Source organism: Bos indicus x Bos taurus, chromosome 5, assembly GCF_003369695.1.
Source record: "Bos indicus x Bos taurus breed Angus x Brahman F1 hybrid chromosome 5, Bos_hybrid_MaternalHap_v2.0, whole genome shotgun sequence".
In the NCBI taxonomy this organism is placed as follows: domain Eukaryota; kingdom Metazoa; phylum Chordata; class Mammalia; order Artiodactyla; family Bovidae; genus Bos; species Bos indicus x Bos taurus.
In genome coordinates, this window is record NC_040080.1 from 59,685,602 (window position 1) to 59,708,081 (window position 22,480).

Genomic DNA, 22,480 nt, shown 5'->3' on the forward strand with positions numbered 1-22,480 from the left:
GGTTGCAAAGAGTCAGACATGACTTAGTGACTTAAAAGCAACTATATAATAATGTCAAAATTAATTCCATGCTCATTTTATCAATGAAGGGACTCAACTCAGTTGTAGAACATTTCTGTAAAATAAATTGCATTGTATACTTTTGCTTACAGTAAATACATTTGCTTTTGGTATATTACAGCTTCCCTAGTGGCTCAGACCATAAAGAATCTGCTTATAATTAATGTAAATGCCTTTGTAATTGCAACAAACCTTTATAGTTACTGATTGCTAAGAAATGATCTATTAGAGCTCATGAATTAAAAAGTCAAATGCCCTTGTCGTCTCTGTTTGTGGTTACCTATATAGATCTTCTTTTTCTTGGTTTTTAAAAGGATTTAAATAAGCGGTTATCACTGCCTGCAGATATCAGAATACCTGATGGGTATCTTGAAAAGTTGCAGATAAACAGTCCACCATTTGATCAACCAATGAGCCGAAGGTCTCGGAGAGCTTCCTTAGTAAGTTTTTAAGTCTCCTGTACCTACTATATTAGATCTGGTTGTTTGATTTTCTGGGCATAAACATTTTATATTAATTTTTATATTGTTAATAGCTAAAGTTTATTACATTGTTTTCTGGATTTTGTCATTTTCCCTTCTTAACGTTTTAAAGATGTTATATTGAATAGAATTTAGGTTTATTTTATTTTTTGGCAAATTTTACTGATACATGCTAGATGTACAAAATATGTACCAGGTATATAAGTATGTGTTAATATGTACTAGATACACAGAAAAGTACATAAACGTAATTGTAGAGCTTCATGAATTTTTGTGAAGTTAGCGTACGTGTGTAACTTGTATCCAGCTAAATAAAAGAAAATCCCCCAAATTCCAGAAAACTCGTCCTGCCACTTCATTATTCACTTCTACTCTCCCTTCCTCAACTTTGGCATTATCTCTGCCTTCTAATGCCAAAGATTAGTTTTACCTATATGGTTTTCACTGTTTTGATTATGTTTGTAGTGTTTAATATAAAGAAAGACTTCTTTATCTTGATTTACATACATTCTTATTTATTTTCAAAATGCATTTGATATTTTTCTGATTATTCTTAAACTTTTGAACTTTATGTAATTATGAATATACAAATGCTTCAAATACATTTTCTACAAATAAAATATATTGCACAAATATATATATAAATATATATACATACAAATTCATATGTATAGTATACAAAAATATCCTATTACGTATAGAAGTACACCAATATGTATTCTTCTGCAGTCGACTTCTTTTACTTAATGTTAGTTTCATTTGGGTTATTGCCTGTAGTTAGGTTATTCGTTTGTTCTTTTTGTTGCATGGTGTTCCATTGGTGAGTATACTATATTTTATTCAGTCTTCTGTTGATGAATATTTACATTTATGTTATTTTTAATTTTGGGTATTATCAAATATTGCTTGTATCACCATTCCTGATTATGTGTTTTGGTTAACATAAGCATTTCTGTTGGATGCATGCCTAGGAGTGGAGTTGTTGGATAGATTGTGTGCACATGTTCAGCTTTTCTAGGTGTTGTCAAAGTTGGTTCCAAAGTGATTATACCATTTTACATCCCATTCTAGTTGCTCTCCATGATTTTTTTTTTTTTGGTACTGTTTTCTTCTTTTTCAAAGAAACTTTTAAATTTTTCTGATGAGTGTATAGTGTTATCTCATTGTGGTTCCCCTGAAGTAGGAAATGGCAACCCACTCCAGTATTCTTGCCTGGAACATCCCATGGACAGAGAGAAATGGGCTACAGTCCATTGGGTCACAGAGAGTCAGACCTGACTGAGCATTCAGGCATTGTCGTTTTGTTTTTCATTTTCTTGATGGCTTAAGTTGAACACCTTTCTAATATTTATTGGCCATTTAAATATCCTCCTCTTTGAAGTGTTGAATTCTATTATTTCTCTTCTGTTGGACTGCCTTTTTCTGATTGATGTGTGAGGAATTCTTTATACATTCTGTATTAAAGGCTCTTGTCAGTTATGTATCTTGGTCTCCCATTGTGTAGCAGTTGACCCAGCACTGCTTTTTGAAAGAATAGCTTTCCCTGTTGCAGTGTCATCTTGACATAAATTCAGGTGATTGTGTATGTGAGGATCTCTTTTAGATAACTTTAGTTCTGTGTAGAAGTATATATAAAGTGCTGTGGGACAGTTAAAGAGCAAGTAAAATGTCTTTGCACATCACAGGCTTACAGAGGTGATAGTGCTTAAATTGCCTCTAAAAAGATGGGTAGGAATTTTGTCAAGTTGACAGTTATTAGAAGAGTGTTCTAAGCAAAGAAAACTTCATGTAGTAAAACCCAGAGAATATGAGTATGTTGGGGAAATTATAATTGATACGAAGGGTGGATATGGAATAATTTTAAAGAATAAGCCTTGAAAGGATAGGATAGATCTAGACCAGTGGTCCCCAACCTTTTTGGCACCAAGGAACAATTTAGTGGAAGACCGTTTTTCCATGGACAGGATTGGGGGGATGGTTCATGGGGTAATGTGAGAGATGGGGAGCGGTAGATGAAGCTTTACTTGCCTGCCGCTCACCTCCTGCTGTGCAGCCGCTCACTTCCTGCTGTGCAGCCGCTCACTTCCTGCTGTGGGGCTGGGTTCCTCACAGGTTGGGGACCCCTGCTGTTGACTGTAAAAAGCTTCAGGTGTCAGGCCAATGAGTTTGGACTTCATCCCATGTAAAAAGAAGGACCTCAGAGACATTTATTTAAACAAGAGCTGACATAATCACATTTTTGTTTCATAACTGTTACTTCAGGAAAAGTGTAAACAAATAGAACAAGAGAAAGACTAGAGGCAGGGAAATGAATTCATAGTTAAGGATGATGTGGTAGTCATGTGGAAATGGAAAGTAGAGCCCAGATACTAGGGACTGTGTAAAAATAAAATACTCAGGACTCAGGAACCACTTAGTACTGAGGAGGAGGAGGAGGAGAAAGAAGGGGGACAACAGAGGATGAGATGGTTGGATGGCATCCCCAACTCGATGGACATGAGTCTGAGTAAGCTCCAGGAGTTGGTGATGGACAGGAAAGCCTGGCGTGCTGCAGTCCATGGGGTCACAAAGAGTCAGACACGACTGAGTGACTGCACTGAGTACCTTCTTAAACTTTGGGTCTGAAGAAGGAGCCATTGATGAGTATTGGGTCACTAACAGTTGTTTTATCTTCTTATATATTGTATCGTGGAATATTTTTATCTGCCAACAACTTCTGTTTTGGTTGCATTTTCTAAAGAATAAAATTACCTAATGCTGTGTAATATGAGCACATTATTATTTGACATTCACCAGTACACAATAGGGGCTTTACTCATAGCTCAGTTGGTAAAGAATCCGCCTGCAATGCAGGAGACCCCGGTTCGATTCCTGGATAGGGAAGATCTCCTGGAAAGGGGATAGGCTACCCACTCTAGCATTCTTCTGTTTCCCTTGTGGCTGAGCTGGTAAAGAATCGCCTGCAATGCGGGAGACTTGGGTTCAATCCCTGGGTTGGGAAGATCCCCTAGAGAAGGGAAAAGCTACCCACTCCAGAATTCTGGCCTGGAGAATTCCATGGACTGTATAGTCCATGGGGTCACAAAGAGTCGGACACGACTGAGCGACTTTCACTGTTCACTAGTATACAGTAAGGTTAAAGCTTGATTTTGGTATAGGTTTATGATCATCATAGTTTTACATCACTGCTTAAGACATTTTCATTAACATAACTTTGTCATTTAATTACCAGGTTGAAAGTGTTCTTTGGTTATCAAGTGTTACTAAAGATTGGTACTTAGGATCAATTTTAGAATTAGTGAATATTCAGATTGGGACTAAAGGTATGGTTTAATCACCAAAGCTATCATCTAAGACTTATCTTTTTCAATGTACATGAAATTAAGGAAAACAGTGCCCTCTAATGAATGCTGAGTGACTGAAGCTTTTATTTGTGTTGAAAGTTCCTATCTTAATTCTCTTGTTTTTTTAATCTGAAATGGCTTACCGATTTCACATTAATCATTGCAGCTCTGTTTTGGTTTTCATTGGTTCATTCTTTTCATTGTTTATCTTTTTTTTTTTTTTTTTTACTAAAGTCATGGTTTCTTTTGAAGTATATTAGAAAATTATTCTTAATACCCTAGGTTTATACGTGAAGGGGAAGGATTAGGGAATCCGTGGAAAGGAGATGGGAAAATGAAAATACACTTCACATTTGTTAGAGCTTATGTTTCCATGGATGATATACTCTTATCTTAAAAACATTTTTGTTTCAAGACAAAATATAAAATTTTGTCTTTCTAAAAGGATAAACTTTTTTTTTTTTTAAACTTTAAACTTTTTATTTTGTGTTGGGGTATAGCCAGTTAACAATGTTGTGGTAGTTTCAGGCGAAGAGCAAAAGGACTCAGCCATACATATACACGTATCCCATCTCTCCCAAACCCCCGTCCCATCCACCCTGGCACATAACCTTGAGAGTTCCATGTGCTTTATAATAGGTCTTTGTTGGTTATCCATTTTAAATATAGCAATGTGTACATGTTTCTTTTTGTACTTTCAGTTTGCAATGTATAATAAGTAGAGTAGTAAAAATAACATAAATCACTTGAGTAGGAGGTAAGAAACAAGTCTGAGTTCACTTCTGGTGAATATATAGTAGGGCTGATTGGTTCTTCTATAAAATTAGGAGCATCAAGCTCAGTGGATCCTCAGTATCATTTGGCTACCCTATTGTATTTCTTTGGTTAATTCTTCTCTCACTCTAAGCAAATGACCTCTTCCTACTACACGACCAAGAAGAGAGAAGCCACTAACTAGAAACCCTCTCATTTTCTGAATTACAAATGTGCAAATCTACCTACAGCTATACTAACTCTACTCTAATAGTTATTTTAGAGTAGTTATAGATTTACAGAAAAATTTAGAAGATCATATAGAGTGTTCCCATATACCACATAACTAGTTATACCTAGTTATGCCTATTATTAACATTTTACATTACTTTAGTACATTGTCACAACTCGAAGGAAACCAGTGGTGGTACATTACTATTAACTAAACTCCATACTTTATTCAGATTTCTCTAGTTTTTCACTAATAGCTTTTTATCCCCAGGATCCCATCTAGGACACCACATTACATTTAGTCATTCTATCTTATTTTAAAGATATTGGTTATTGGATTGGTGAAAGAGGAGAGTGAAAAAGTTGGCTTAAAGCTCAACATTCAGAAAACGAAGATCATGGCATCTGGTCTCATCACTTCATGGGAAATCAATGGGCAAACAGTGGAAACAGTGTCAGACTTTATTTTTCTGGGCTCCAAAATCACTGCAGATGGTGACTGCAGCCATGAAATTAAAAGACGCTTACTCCTTGGAAGAAAAGTTATGATCAACCTAAACAGCATATAGAAAAGCAGAGACATTACTTTGCCAACAAAGGTCCATCTAGTCAAGGCTATGGTTTTTCCTGTGATCATGTATGGATGTGAGAGTTGGAATGTGAAGAAGGCTGAGCACCGAAGAATTGATGCTTTTGAACTGTGGTGTTGGAGAAGACTCCTGAGAGTCCCTTGGACTGCAAAGAGATCCAGCCAGTCCTTTCTAGGGGAGATGAGCCCTGGGATTTCTTTGGAAGGAATGATGCTAAAGCTGAAACTCCAGTCCTTTGGCCACCTAATGCGAAGAATTGACTCATTGGAAAAGACTCTGATGCTGGGAGGGATAGGGGGCAGGCGGAGAAGGGGACGACAGAGGATGAGATGGCTGGATGGCATCACTGACTTGATGAACATGAGTTTGAGTGAATTCCGGGAGTTGGTGATGGACAGGGAGGCCTGGCATGCTGCGATTCATGGGGTCACAAAGAGTCAGACACGACTGAGCAACTGAACTGAACTGAAAGTGTTATTTAATATTCATTTATAATTGATAAGAAATGGAATATTCTAACTCTTAAAATACTTAAACTAATGACTAGTGGGAAAGCCCATAGGCAGGTAATGATTTATTAGAGCATTGTTACACTTACAGTGATGGCATACCCCATGGAAATTTTCATAAGAGTGTTAAGTGCAACTTTAGTAAACTAAGTCTGTGTAGGAAAGTTTGTCTCATTTTATTGAAGTTTAGGTTATATGAATTCTAAGAATATGCCTCTTCCTAAACATTAAGTTTTGGGTTCCTCATTCATGGCTTTACCAATATGGATCATACATAGCTGTTATTTCTAAGGACAGGTGAGAAAATAGGGTATCAAGTCCAGATGTCTTTCAGAAGTGAGCTTATGGTGTGGAAATGAGGTTCAAAGTTCACCCACAATTTAATTTACCTATGGCATATTATGGACAGGGGTAAGGTAATATTTTGTAATACAAATGATCAAGTAGAATAGAGATTCTCAGTCGACCTACCTCAGTCTACCTCAGTAGACTGACATTTCTATCAGTAACTGTAACTTGGTAAATCTCACAAGGTGGGAAATTGATAATTGAAAAATCTGTCTTTGCCCCCAGTGTTTTTTATATGCCCATTTACTCTTAGAATGGCATCTAATAGAGTTATTGCACATGTTTCAGTTGTTGTGAAGCTCATTTAGAATTGCATTGCCAGCATGTAACACCTCTTTATAACTTTGGCAGAATGATTATACTGTTAGACCAAAGTAATGAAGAAATACCCTATAATAATCAATGCTACTTGCAAGTTACTCAAAATTACAGGAAGGCTATTATAAATTATAATTTGTTTTTATTTTATTTAACTTTCATGTGCTTATTGTATAAGAGCTATTTTTTAATTTTTATTAATGAATAATTGCTGTACAATATTGTGTTGATTTCTGCCATACATCAATATGAATCAGTCACAGGTATACATATGTCCCCTCCCTCCTGAACCCTCTTCCCACCTCCCTCCCCACCCCACCCCTCTAGGTTGTCACAGAGCACTGGGTTGAGCTCCTTGTGTCACACAGCAAATTCCCAATTGCTATCTGTTTTACATATGGTAACGGTTCTATGAAGACCTACAAGACCTTTTAGAACTAACACCCCAAAAAGATGTCCTTTTCATTGTAGGGGACTGGAATGCAAAAGTAGGAAGTCAAGAAACACCTGGAGTAACAGGCAAATTTGGCCTTGGAATATGGAATGAAGCAGGGCAAAGGCTAATAGAGTTTTACCAAGAGAACACACTGGTCATAGCAAACACCCTCTTCAAACAACACAAGAGAAGACTCTACACATGGACATCACCAGCTGGTCAACACCGAATCAGATTGATTATATTCTTTGCAGCCAAAGATGGAGAAGCTCTATACAGTCAGCAAAAACAAGACCAGGAGCTGATGGTGGCTCAGACCATGACCTCCTTATTGCCAAATTCAGACTGAAATTGAAGAAAGTAGGGAAAATCATTAGACCATTCAGGTATGACCTAAATCAAATTCCTTATGATTATACAGTGGAAATGAGAAATAGATTTAAGGGACTAGATTTGATAGACAGAGTGCTTGATGAACTATGGACGGAGGTTTGTGACATTGTACAGGATACAGGGATCAAGACCATCCCCATGGAAAAAGAAATGCAAAAAAGCAAAATGGCTGTCTGGGGAGGCCTTATAAATAGCTGTGAAAAGAAGAGAAGTGAAAAGCAAAGGAGAAAAGGAAAGATATAAGCATCTGAATGCAGAGTTCCGAAGAATAGCAAGAAGAGATAAGAAAGCCTTCCTCAGTGATCAATGCAAAGAAATAGAGGAAAACAACAGAATGGGAAAGACTAGAGATCTCTTCAAGAAAATTAGACATACCAAAGGAACATTTCATGCAAAGATGGGCTCGATAAAGGACAGAAATGGTATGGACCTAACAGAAGCAGAAGATATTAAGAAGAGGTGGCAAGAATACACAGAAGAACTGTACAAAAAAGATCTTCATGACCCAGATAATCACGATGGTGTGATCACTCATCTAGAGCCAGACATCCTGGAATGTGAAGTCAAGTGGGCCTTAGGAAGCATCACTACAAACAAAGTTAATGGAGGTGCTTGAATTCCAGTTGAGCTATTTCAAATCCTGAAAGATGATGCTGTGAAAGTGCTGCACTCAATATGCCAGCAAATTTGGAAAACTCAGCAGTGGCCACAGGACTGGAAAAGGTCAGTTTTCATTCCAGTCCCAAAGAAAGGCATTGCCAAAGAATGCTCAAACTACTGCACAATTGCACTCATCTCACATGCTAGTAAAGTAATGCTTAAAATTCTCCAAGCCAGGCTTCAGCAATACAAGAACCGTGAACTTCCAGATGTTCAAGCTGGTTTTAGAAAAGGCAGAGGAACCAGAGATCAAATTGCCAATATCCGCTGGATCATGGAAAAAGCAAGAGAGTTCCAGAAAAACATCTATTTCTGCTTTATTGACTATGCCAAAGCCTTTGACTGTGTGGATGTGGGAAATTCTGAAAGAGGTGGGGATACCAGACCACCTGACCTGCCTCTTGAGAAACCTGTATGCAAAACCTGTATGCAGGTCAGGAGCAACAGTTAGAACTGGACATGGAACAACAGACTGGTTCCAAATGGGAAAAAGGAGTGCTGTATAGTACAGTTAAGGCTGTATATTGTTACCCTGCTTATTTAACTTATATGCAGAGTACATCATGAGAAACACTGGGCTGGAAGAAGCACACGCTGGAATCAAGATTGCCAGGAGAAATCTCAATAACCTCAGATATATCGCAGATGATACCACCCTTATGGCAGAAGTGAAGAGGAACTAAAGAGCTTCTTGATGAAAGTGAAAGAGGATAGTGAAAAAGTTGGCTTAAAGCTCAACATTCAGAAAACTAAGATCATGGCATCTGGTCCCATCACTTCATGGGAAATCAATGGGCAAACAGTGAGAGACTTTATTTTTCTGGGCTCCAAAATCACTGCAGATGGTGATTGCAGCCATGAAATTAAAAGACGCTTACTCCTTGGAAGGAATGTTATGACCAACCTAGATAGCATATTCAAAAGCAGAGACATTACTTTGCCAACAAGGGTCCGTCTAGTCAAGGCTATGGTTTTTCCAGTGGTCATGTATGGATGTGAGAGTTGGACTGTGAAGAAAGCTGAGTGCCGAAGAATTGATGCTTTTGAACTGTGGTGTTGGAGAAGACTCTTGAGCATCCCATGGACTGCAAAGAGATCTAACCAGTCCATTCTAAAGGAGATCAGTCCTGGGTGTTGTTTGGAAGGAATGATGCTAAAGCTGAAACTCCAGTACTTTGGCCACCTCATGTGAAGAGTTGACTCATTGGAAAAGATTCTGGGAAAGTCTTTGGAAAAGATGCTGGGAGGGATTGGGGGCAGGAGGAGAAGGGGACGACAGAGCATGAGATGGCTGGATGGCATCACCGACTCGATGGACATGAGTTTGGGTGAACTCCGGGAGTTGGTGATGGACAGGGAGGCCTGGCGTGCTGCAATTCAGGGGGTCCCAGAGTCGGACAGGACTGAGCAACTGAACTGAACTGAACTGAATGTATATGTTTCTATGCTAGTCTCCCAATTCGTCCCACCTTCTTCTTCCCCCACTGTGTCCACAAGTCTGTTCTCTATGTCCTGTGTCTCCATTGAAAGTGAAAGTGAAGTCACTCAGTCATGTCCAACTCTTTGGGACCCCATGAACTCTAGCCTACCAGGATCCTCCCTCCATGGGATTTTCCAGGCAAGAGTACTAGAGTGGGTTGCCATTTCCTTCTCCAGGGGCTCCTCCCGACCCAGGGATTGAATCTGGGTTTCCTGCATTGTAGGTGGACGCTTTACCGTCTGAGCCACCAGGGAAGTTAAGTGTCTCCATTGCTACCCTGCACATAGGTCCATCAGTACCCTCTTTCTAGATTCCAGGTGCATGCGTTAATATATAGTGTTTGTCTGTCTCTTTCTGACTTAACAGTGAAATTACTCAGCTATAAGAGCTGTTTGAACAGGAGTTTGTTTGGTTTTCCAAAAGGCTAATTTTTAGAGCAGTGAAGTATCAGAAGAAAATTCGCTTCATTTGAAGCAGAATTAAGAAGATTTTTATATTGTATTTAAATGCAGAGTGTATTGTTCCAATCATACAGCTATTATTTCTGTTTTTATGAGACTTTAAAAATATTCTAAAATAATCTAGGATGAAAATCAGTCTGGATTGTGAATTCATGAGAGGAGGAATCATGTCTGTCTTCTTCACTCTATCCCCAATACCTAGCATTATGCCTGGTAAATGTTGAATAAATGAGCTTTGTCTTCTGTCCTCTGAATAATTTCCGTAGGAGACTGTGTCAACAAGCTAGTCATTATGTCTATTGTTAATCTTGTCATGCTCAGCAGATAAAAATGCAAGCAAAATTTTCTAGAAATTCCATATAAAGATTCAGTTAAGCAATAAATTGGATGTAATTACTAAATCCTAAAGGTTGGGAATCATTAAAATGTGGTCAACCCAATTCAAAACCTCTTTAATTGGGTTATGGCAGTCAATTCCAGTATTTACCCTCTTTTTAAAAAACGTACTTTCAATATATTTTAATGATCTCACTGAATTTCACTATTTAAAGAGTGACTCTTTTTAATGTTAATATTTCATGTAATGTTAATATAGATGCTATGCTATATAGTTAATATAATATCTCTCATATTAACTATAAGATAATAAGCTATCTCTTATAGTTTATTCCTTGTATACTTTATATGATACGGTAATCTCTACATCAGTCAGTACTGTCTTTACAGTCTTGAATTTGTAGTTAAATTATCCACTCTTTAAAAAAAACAAGCATTTTTGTCAAAGCCACCATTAGAGAAAAGTGTACATGATCTTATAAGGACATTTTAGTATTTATTCACTTAAGATTAAAAAAAAGAATAAAATTTCCCAACTCCTAATAAGAAAAATTTCCCAGGGAATTCCCTGGTGGTCCAGTGGTTTAGGACAATGTACTTTTGCTGTTGCAGGCATGGTTCAGTCCCTGGTTGGGGAACTAAGTTTCCACAAGAGGTGGTGTGGCAAAAAAGAAAGTTCTTTGCTTGTAGTTATATTTTTCTATGTGCTTCTCACTGTTACAGATGATGACATTTTAATTATATCTTGCGGGGGGCGGGGGGGGGGGGAGGTGGGGGGGACATTGATTATTTTGTTCATACTAGTTTCCATTTATTGTTGCTATTCTTTTTCCTTCATAAAAAAATCAGGTGAGATTTGAAATTCATGTCAAAATAGTTCCATGTTTGTGAATTTAATCATCTGAATTCTAGAAAATAGGTATAAGAAAATAAACACTCTATCATAGTTTGTGTGACCTTGGCAATTAGCCTTTTTTTTTAAGTGTTATGTGAGATCATATGTAAATAGACTATAGAAAAACTACAAAATCAAAAAATTATTCACAATCAGGTTCTGATGTATCAAATGGTGGTCTCTTTGCCACATTTCCCATATTAAAATTAAAAAACTCCCATTTGTATTTGGAAAGTGTTGTCTATTATAGTTTTATTATCCTGTATAATTATTGACAATACAGAATAAGGACTTAATATCTGTCAGTCATATATAAAATAGTGTGTGGGTAGATGGATCATGATGGGTTCCAAAAATCTCACTTAAATTTTTTTTGAAAATACCGTATATAGGAAAAAGTCTTTAAGAGTACACAGAGAGAAGCAATTTTTCAGTCCTTCAGTGAAAGCACCAGCACCACCTGTGACCACAGTTTTGATTAGTTTACCAAAATTGAATGAGGATCATTGAATTTTCAGTTTTCCTCATGGCTTTTAAAGTGATATATATGTCTTGTAAAAAAGTTCCTTGTACAGCAGTTCCTTTGAGAGGCCCCTGCTACTTTTGACTGTCAGTTTTGGGCAGTTTACCTTTTTTGTTTCAAGCGGTGAGTGATGTTAAGTCAAATTGTCAAGTATCATTTTTATTTTGTTCAACACCTCCATAAAAAGTGTATCTGAACTTCCAGAATTTGACACAGAATTTAATAATCCAGCATACACCTTTAAGAGTTATATATAAAAGAACGTTATTCCTTTCATTGGCTACTTAAGGGCATTAGTATCACTCTGAGAAGTGAAGTTTTAGATTACTGTTGCCCTTTCCACTAGGGGTACTAGAAAGGAATTTAAGAAAATTCTTATTCTCTTCTTTTTAACTTTTTTCCCCATCTCTGCTCTCTCAGTCTCTACATTTTTATCATTTTGTTTTTTCCCCTAAATCTTCTGTGTTCGGTGTTTTTTTTTTTTAATTACTTTTTAAATACTGAGTTCCCATTGCATATTTGACTATTCCATCTACCTCATTTATCGACTCCATACAAAATAGTCAAGCTCAAGGTTTTTTAAAAGAATGCTTTTCAGAACTCACTTTTTTGTGGGGGGTGGAGGAGACTGATTTAGACTTATATTACTTCTTCTGTGTTAGCATTTCCTGACTCATCATAGAGTATGACATATGGTTATCTTTCTTATTATATTTCGATGAGAAAACCTGAAATAGTGTTTTGTTTGCAGGCCTTCCTAGGGAAAACAAAAGATTGATGAAGGAAAATATGTAGGAAAATTGTTTATTTTGTGATTTGTTAAATCATGTAGTTATCTTTTATAAAATCCTTTTGTATCCTAAAATGCCTGTGATATCTTAAAATTTCAGTTTTAAGGTAGAACAGAAATTTTTCAAAGCAGAATGTGAATCAATTTGTAAAAAAGATGAGTTGACAGTTTTAATTGTGAACTTTGTTTTTGAACCTTTAAATGTTCCAATTTTAAAATTTGACAGATGTTCTACTATTTAATCAGATTTTTCTGTTCCAAAACATTCGAAGAGCAGGAGAGTTTCAGATATTGAGGCAGAGAAGAATTGAAATTTGAAGAATACTAAATTTATAATTGTTTGCTTTCAGTCAGAAATTGGGTTTGGAAAAATGGAAACCTACATCAAATTGGAAAAGCTTGGAGAGGTAAGTTAATACTTATGTCGAAAATGTAAGATACATATTTTTCTTATTCATCACCGAAAAGACTGTATCTTGTCCTGTAAAGGCAATAGAATATTAGAAAGAAATACCCTTCAATTCTTGAAATTATTCCATCAGTGTGAGAAGAAATGAATTTTTTTAATAGCATTGTAACCTGTTGATGCACAAAATATTGTGCTTTTTTTTTGGTAACAAAATAGGCATCTATCTTTTAGTTTGCTCCTTGGTACTCTGTGACTGTGCTGTCATATGGGAAATTCCATGTGTTCAAACTTGTGAAAAATCAAAATACTATCTGTAAAGCTAAAGACACATCTTAAAGGTTAAGGAAATTCTTGGCTCATTTTTTTAAAATGAAATTCAAGGTTTTCCTGATCTTGCTACTGGTACTAGTTTTGAAATGGTCTGCTTCCCAGAGTGATAAAGTGCAAAGAAAATAATAGAATTAGTTAATAGGGAGGCCTTAAGGGAGTTTGAGAACTGTCTTGGCAACAATAGAAGATATCTGTAGAATACATTTGGTTTTTAAAGGAGAGCTCTAGCATTCAAAGATTCTGAAAATCGGTAAAATTTTAATAACATGTTAGTTAGTTTCAGTTTTCACTTAATGTGCTTAATTTCCTCAATCTTCACATACCATTGTAGTTGTAGTTAATACAATACTTTTAAATTAAATATTCTCCTTATGTTTTTACTTTTGAAGTACTCTGAAGGGTTGTAAGAGTAGGGAAGCTGTGCGCAGGGAACTGAAAGTCCTCTTAGCTGTAGGAAAACCAAAACCAGTCATGGTGGAGGTTTCTCTGCAAGATGGAATTTAACACATGGTTAGAAATCAGAAATTTAGGTAGGGCTCTTTCTTGTATTGATGATATAGACAGACTCATGCTGCTTTCATGTATCTTTCAAAATATATTTTATAGGGTACCTATGCAACAGTTTATAAAGGAAGAAGTAAATTGACAGAGAATTTGGTGGCCTTGAAAGAGATCCGGTTGGAACATGAAGAAGGTGCACCCTGCACAGCAATAAGAGAAGGTATAGTTAGTACTTTTTGTGAGCAGAATGTTTTATCAAATTTATATAGAACATTTTAAAACCAAAGCTATGTAATAAGAGTTCATTTTTTGTAAGTACAAAGAGCTCAGATATAGAAATAATACATGACTGGAAAATAATATGCCATCGCAACTAATGGCATCTCATTGAGGAAAAAGAATACAATTAAATGAGGCCCTGGGGGTAGAAGCAATATCTAAAGCTAAAATATTTAACAAAAAGGAATTAGATACATTATCATACAGCTTATGAAGAAATAGTATGAAGTCATAAGATCATTGTCATAGACAAATACTTGGCATTGGGAAGTGTTACATATTGGTGCATGGGGGAAGAGCTGACCATAAATAGTGTATTCAGGATGTAAATATATTTTTATAATGGTACCATTTTTTTTAAAGGATTATCCAGAAAACGGTTTGAGGCGACTGATAAGCCAGTTTGGAAGAAGAAAACATATCTTGGGACAGTCTCAATAGGTTAACATTTGAGCGAAAAAAAGATGTTATGTAGAGTATTAATGTAGTATAGGGAAAAACTTAGAAGTATTAAAAATATCAAACCCAGTACCATAAAAGAAAAGGAAAAAAATTCTTTTAAAATTTCTACTACAAATCCCTTTGAATTGTTTTAAGAGACTCCTAAATTCAGGCCTTCATATGTTAAACTTAGGGTTTTTTAAAAGACTGCCTACCACAGACTAAATAATTGGCTTTCTTTTCTGTTTTGCAGTTTCACTATTAAAGGATCTAAAACATGCAAATATAGTAACATTACATGACATTGTTCATACAGATAAATCTTTGACTCTGGTCTTTGAGTATCTGGTAAGCATTTCATAAAACTTCAGTATTTAATTTTGCTATAATAAAACATCACAGATTGGATTTTTTAACAGCCCCAGGGACATTCTTATTATTAGCATTTAATTATGTGTGGTACATTCAGTATCTTTCTTCAAAAAACAACTAATTTTTTTTAAAAAAACAATATTTAATATCTATGTATAACTGAATCACTTTTCTGTATACCAGAAACTAACACAACATTGAAAAGCAACTATACTTCAATTTTAAAAAGCAAACTTATTTTTAAAAACTAAATAAGTAAATGTCATGCCTTCTCAAAACTATGTATCACATAGTGCTCTGTTTTTTCAGGATAAAGATCTAAAACAGTACATGGATGACTGTGGAAACATCATGAGTATGCACAACGTAAAGGTATGCTTACTGTGTGGTTTAAAATTTTGTTTAGAGACAAACACTTAAGCAGAGACAAACTGCATTACATAATGAAATATGCCAGTCTCATAACTATTCTGCTTCAGAATTTTTTGTTACGCATTTTAAATAGGCTGTTGTTGTCTGAACACATTTACTCAGAACTTCTGTTTGCTATACTGTAGTATTTCCTAGAATCAGACCTTTTTTGTAGAACTACTTCATTTTAAAAGTTTTAGTAAGTACTTCGGAGGAATTTGAGGTTTTTGAGTAAGAGCCACCTGTTTTCCTTGCTTAGCCCTTCAATAAACTTTTAACCTTATTCTGCTTCAAAACAGAAAAGTCTTCTGACATTTCCTTTCACAGTATTATTGGTTCTCTTGGATATATATAGAACATTTACAGGTATATTCTGCTTAGAAAGAAAACAACAAGCCTGTTTTATCAGAATCCAAATGTTTAAGGTAAATGAAAATGATACAGTATATTTTGCAAAGGGCCTCCTTTAAATGGCAAAGTCCTCATGTTTAGAATGGTATTTAATTATGAAACAACTTTTGAAGGTACTAATTAGTGCGTAAGGTCAGGAAGCTATATAGGTATTATGAATACTAGGCTGGAAATACCATTCTGCACTATTAGGAGAGAAAGAAAGATAATTATGTTTTCTTACCTGAAAAATGGGTGAAGATGCAAGTAATAATAGAAAAATTTGATATAAACTTTGTGCCAGATAAAGCCCAAAAGTAAAAGTAAGATCAAGTAAAAACCCTTGATACAGTTGTGTTCTTACAGTAGGTTTCTTTGACTGGATTTACTCCAAATTTAGCAAAGATCTGTTTATCTGAACTCACTCAGTGGTTCATGAGACTGTTCTGGAAATAGGTTGCCCTAGCTGTGGTTTTGCAACAGTTCCAGTTCTATAGATACTAACTTTTAAACTTAAGATACTTATTTAAATAGTTAAGTTTGGTATAAAGGAGAGCCAGTTTCTTTTACTAAAAAATAGTTCAAAATATATGGATATAACACATTGGTAGGAATTTTAGAATAGGGCTTTAAGTTTTAAGTCTCTTTTCCATGTATTTTCTGTGAGAATTGTTTTCATCATATTTTATGTTTTATTTGGCAAAGTGTTGTGAATCTCATTTGTGTTTACTTCTGCTTATGGCTTTTATGTTGTTTTTATGTTTAAGGAAATAGAGTTGTCCTTAATTATCATAATTTGACAAAGATTTGAGAAGTTTATTTGTCTTAAGCCAGGTCTGCATGCCAGAATTAAGTTGAAAAGTATTTTATTCTCTGTTAAATATAAAAAGTAATGAGAATATTTGGAAGTAGTAATTTAAGAGTTTTCAAAACACAAATACGTAGAGTATAGAAGCTCTGCTACTTACAATTTCTTCCGGCCCACTGTTCACCCGCTGCCTTGGCTTATTCTCGAAGTTCTAATGCTATTTTTCACCTTCCAAGAAAACCAAGGGTACACTCCTGAATGCTGTGGACTTGAGGCTCTTTTTTGTTAACCACAAAGAATCAAATACCTTCTGCTTTTCATATTCCCTTTTCCACCAAAATCCACAACAAAAAAGTTTACCATTAGCCTTATAGGAATTGCTTTTTTCCAAGAGTCATTCAGAGCTCCACAGTGCTTAATCCCTTTTCTGAATCATAGCAGGTTTTGAAGGCTGAGTGGGAGGTGCTGAAAGTAAAGTACCCAGGAGGTGGGTGATAGAAGCTGGGTTAGGTTATTTTAGGTTATTTTTATAGCACGTAATTTGCCAGAGCTGTGCAGCACCGATCTCTTTGACACTTCAAAATGTTCATAAAGCCACCAACTCTAGTGCCTTATATTAAAGGCTTTGTCCCACATCAGTTTTTTTTCAGGGGGAGGAGGGTTGGGTAATGGTAGAAGACTGATTGTTTTGTGAGAATTTCATAATTAAACTATAAACCTCATTAGTAGACCTGTAAGTTTTTGAGGTACATTTATTTAAAATCATTTTTAGTAACAAGTGAACTATTACTACTAAGATAAAGTTTCATTTGTTCACACTAAAAAAATAGATGCTTCAAATAGAATAATGAATTGTAAAATTTAGATAAGTATGTAAGGAAAAGGAGATGGTTCCTTTTTTTTCTTTGACTATTCTAGGCCAGTTGCTTTTCTGTTTACCATAACTTACACCAAAGTATGTCTATTATCTGTAAGACTAATTTCTGTTTTTTGTTTCCATAGCTGTTTTTATACCAAATTCTACGTGGTTTGGCATATTGCCACAGAAGAAAGGTGTTACACCGAGATTTAAAACCACAGAACCTCCTCATTAATGAAAAAGGAGAATTAAAGCTAGCAGATTTTGGTATGGAATGTATGAGATATTTATAGATAGTTCCAGGTGGTTAAGTTTAAAAGAAAAAACAAGTATTGACACTGTATGATTGCTTTTTTGTGAGTTTGGAAGTTTTTGGAAGATATTTGAAAATTTTGGTGGTCAGTTATGTTAGTGAATGCTAAACATCACAGGTTCTCAGAAGTGGTCCATAGTCCCCTAAGCGTGCTGAGACCCTTTCAGGGGATCTCCAGAGGTATAAAGTTGTTGTTGATCTAGATGAAAATTCTACTTTTCCTGTGATCAGGCAAGTATTCATATAAATAGACATTTTCATTAATAATAGAAAATGGCTTATATAATAATACCATGTCACATTGAGTTAATTTGGTTTGGACAAAATTATTATGTATTGCATTTCATGCCAGTATTGCAAATCTAATTGTGAACTGAACCAGAAGCCTGTTTGAGCAAGTACCATAGTTTAGAATTCTCTCAGAGGGAGAAGAATAAGGTCCTGAGGAAACTACAGCTGCAGTTGCTTTGATGTGGTATGGATAGAAGAGCAAACGCGAAGCCTGTCCTTTTCCCCTCATAACCCAGTAGTATATCAGGGAGAGGAATCCGAAAGTTGCTCCCATTTGCTAATTATCAAAAAATTTTGAATTTATTTTACCAAGTTGGGATGGTAGAATAAAATCTGTAATTAAATAAAATAATGTCAACGTTATTTCAGTGACATCCTTTAGCCCTTAAACTAAATGAAAATACTATGAATACTGCCTGATTTAAAAAAAAAAAATTCTGGTTTCACTTGGATGACTATCTGGTTTAACAAAGTATTGAATTATCCTTCTATGACATTTTTCTTACTTAGTATTTTAATCAGATATAATAGTTACAGCAGAAATCACAGCCTATGGATGAATTAGTTCCTGTTTGAAATAAAGTATATGTTAAAATTTATATTTCTTCAGATATCTTTTAAAAAGTTACTTCTTTAGGTGATAAGAATTTGGAGGCATGGGGGTAATAAAAGCAACTCTTACACTAGTGGCTCGAGAGAGAAAGTTGCAAGCTCTTGTCTTTATACCTAGATAATCAGTGCATTTCATATTCAACAGGCAAAGGAATGGCACGTGTTAGCTACAGCAACTAATGATATCCAAAGACAGGTTCATTGTATTTTAATATTAACTATATAACGTAAAACTTAAGAAGTACAGAACGACAATGTAGTTTATTCAAAGAAGATTTTAAATAAAAACTTCTGCAGGGGAATTATTAATAAAACTTAACAGGATCGTGGACCAATAACTTCATGCTTTTTGGTAAGAATTGGTACAGCAAATGAAATTTGTAATCAGGTTAAAAGTCAATAAGCCTATAACTGAAAGAAATAAAATTGTTTATCTTAATATCATTGGCCTGTTTTGCATTAATTTAACTTGAAGTAGGAAGTAATTTTGGCATAATCATGGCTAGAAGGAAGATATCTTAAGTTTAGATTAGCCCAGATACTGAGACCAGGTGCATTCACTCATAAAAGTAAACATAGTCCCTGACTGTGGAATTATTATTTAGTTTAATTACATGAAGATTTGCTGACCCAAGATGATGCACACTCAAAAATTCATAAAACGAATTTTCTTAAGCTTCAAAAAGGTATAGAGTAGCCATCTCAGGCATCCTTGTGACTGCAATCATTGTGGTCATATGAACTGGGAAATACATTCTAGCTGCTTCTTAATTGTTTTCTTTTCCCTGTGAAGGACTAGCCAGAGCCAAGTCAGTTCCCACAAAGACCTACTCAAATGAAGTTGTCACACTTTGGTACCGGCCGCCTGATGTGCTTCTGGGTTCCTCAGAGTACTCAACACAGATTGACATGTGGTAAATATATGCATATGTTATTGCCATTTATAATTTTGAAAGAATGTAGCCATTAACACAGGACATACTGATTGGTATTTGGCTTTAAGGAGATGTTATTTTAAAGAGAGACAATATAAACAATGATGAAGAGTTCTGGCAAGTAGGATCACCTAGGTTTAAAGACCAGTTTGAAATTACTGGCCTGTGCCTCAGTTTCCTCATTTAAGGAAATGAGAATCATAACAATAACTACTTTAAAAGCCTGTTCTGTGAATAATGTTAAGACCAAATGAGCTGATATATATAAAGCACTTTGAAGAGTGTCTGGTACAAAATTATTATTTTTATCATCATTTAATATTCACCAAAACCCACTTGCTTTAAGTTGATCTTGAAACAGTGAAATACAGTAGTAATCTTCCTCACCTGGCACTTTGATCATGACACTCCTTTATTCAAACACATTTGCTGCTTCCCCATTCACTACCTGTTATGGAATAAGGTATCGTTCTTCAATCTGATATTTAATAATCTTCATGAAATGTCTCTTCCTTTTTCAGTTTACTTCAAACTATTCAGCGTAGATGTTTCCATTTAGCCAAATGGCTACTTAACTATATTTCATAAATAAACCTGGGCTTTCCCAGCTTTGCTCTTATATTCATACCAGTTCACCTGTCTTTAATGACTACTCTGTTTCTCTGACTAAGGCCTGTGCCTAGGGCCTTCAAAACATAGTTTTTCATAAATCCTCCCTGACTATAACTTAGCCTCCCATGGCTAATTTTTTCCCTTGAACTGTGGTTACACTTACTGCAAGTATTCTTTGTGTAGTGATAAATCATATAGTTTGTTTTGTTGTTGTCTTGGGTTGAACATTTATATAATTTGTATTGTGAAACATTTTTTCTTTTTAAAGCTTCTTTAAATTTTGGGAATATATATATAACCAGATTTACCATTAAGTACATTTACAGTGCTGTGCATCCATTATCATCAGTCTCCACAACTCTTTTCATTTTGCAGACTAAAACTTTGTACTTATTAAATAGTAACTCCCCATTTCCCTCTCCCTCCACCGTTTTTCTGGGTTTGTGAATTTGGCTTTTTAAGTACCTCATATAGGTAAAATCATATAGTATTTGTTTTGTTGTGACTGGTTTATTTTACTTAGCATAAATGTCATCAAGGTTTACCCCTGGCAAAGATAGATACTTGACTTTTTTATGTGTCAGAATTTCCTTCATTTTTAAGGCTGAATAATCATTATACATATATGTTATTTTGTTTATTGATTCATGCACTGATGGACAGTTGGGTTGTTACCACGTTTTGGCTGTTGTGCTGCTGTGGACATGAGTGTACAAATACCTCTTTGAGATACTGCTTTTCTTTTGGTTATATACTTAGAAGTGGAATTTCTAGATCATATGGCAATTCTATTTTACATTTTTTGATGAATTACCATACTGTTGGCCATAGTGGCTCCATTATTTAATTTTCTATATAATATTTTAATTTATATATATACACACATATATATATATACGTAATTGCTAGGTTGTGAGTCTTTAAAGGAAGGACTCCTATCTTAAACTCATGTCTTCACACAGGTGAAGACAGTATCTATTTAGTGAGCCTCTATCCATTTCTCTTCCTTCTCTTAACACATTCTCTCTCTCTCTCTCTGTCTTACTCACTCTCACTCACTTTACCCTACATCTATCAGCTCTGTCTCTGCTTCCTACATAAAAACATCTTGAATCATTTGTTTCTCCCTATCTCTGCTGACCACCACTGCCTAACACATAGTAAGCATTAAATCACTATTAGCTATGGTTAGTGGTATTCTTCAGGGATCATGCAGAAGAGGGCTGGACATTTTAAGTGGGGAAAATGGATATAGAAGTATGGAAGATGATAAGCTAAATGTTAACAAGTTAGTTTAGTTATATCTGAAAGAAATCTGCAGATTTTCTAGCAGGCTAGTACAAAATTCTCCAGAGAGGCAGCCTTAGGGAAAAGACTCTTGTGCTTAATAATATATAAACGGATTACTCATCTTTTTTTTTTATGGTATATTTTATAGGGGTGTTGGTTGCATTTTCTTTGAAATGGCTTCTGGAAGACCTCTGTTTCCAGGATCAACTGTGGAAGATGAACTGCACTTAATTTTCCGACTGCTAGGTAACAAAAGAACTTTCTTCTCAGTGATTTGTTACCTGTAATTGAGTAGCTGGATACGACTACATCTTTCAAATGTATATTTATAAATTTGATACTGAGACTAACATAAATAGCTGTTATAAGAATTATAATTTTCATGTTAAGATAAAAATCCTTCTAGATAACTTCTGCTTTTTATTTACTGATTTCTACCTGTGCAATAATGATTCTATGAAAAAACAGAAGAGAAATATTATTGAAAATTGACTTTTAGCACATTATTAGGAAATATTTTAGCTTAGATGTCAATTAGGCATCATTTTTGTGGAATCTTTGCTTAGTCTGAAAAGTCTGTATGTTTACTGTTTCTGTCATTCTAATTTTAGTTGAAACAGTCAAATTATCTACTAAATATAAATTGTTATTTAAGACACTTTTGTTCTGCCTATATATATTTGCCTGTATAAAAATTTCTATATAAGTATATATATTTTTAAATTCAGGAACTCCATCTCAGGAAAATTGGCCCGGTGTTTCTTCAAATGATGAGTTCAAGAACTACAACTTTCCAAAATATAAACCACAGCCTCTAATTAACCACGCACCCAGGTATTTTTTTTCTCTCTTTACGTGAAGGTGGGAACACACTATTTTTTTTTTTTAATTCTTTTTAGTCTCTCTCTCTTTTTTTTCTTTTTAGTCTATCGAACCATTTGTCATGGTAAGGATTCAGGAAAAATACTTGATATACATACACAATTCTTAAATATTTTAGAATTTAATTTCTTCCTAT

The 22,480-nt window shown here is 35.1% G+C and overlaps 1 protein-coding gene across 4 annotated transcripts in view; it reads left to right on the top strand.

The window, feature by feature from the left end:
* Positions 1 to 22,480, top strand: part of CDK17 (cyclin dependent kinase 17) — a 111,456-nt gene that overhangs the window by 81,588 nt on the left and 7,388 nt on the right. For all 4 annotated transcript variants that reach the window (XM_027542102.1, XM_027542103.1, XM_027542101.1 and 1 more), the window contains exons 5-13: positions 375 to 500; positions 12,960 to 13,016; positions 13,955 to 14,069; positions 14,823 to 14,917; positions 15,251 to 15,313; positions 17,553 to 17,676; positions 19,419 to 19,539; positions 21,611 to 21,708; positions 22,191 to 22,296. In XM_027542102.1, the coding sequence (XP_027397903.1) occupies positions 375 to 500; positions 12,960 to 13,016; positions 13,955 to 14,069; positions 14,823 to 14,917; positions 15,251 to 15,313; positions 17,553 to 17,676; positions 19,419 to 19,539; positions 21,611 to 21,708; positions 22,191 to 22,296 (905 nt within the window). The remainder of the gene's footprint in view (positions 1 to 374; positions 501 to 12,959; positions 13,017 to 13,954; positions 14,070 to 14,822; positions 14,918 to 15,250; positions 15,314 to 17,552; positions 17,677 to 19,418; positions 19,540 to 21,610; positions 21,709 to 22,190; positions 22,297 to 22,480) is intronic.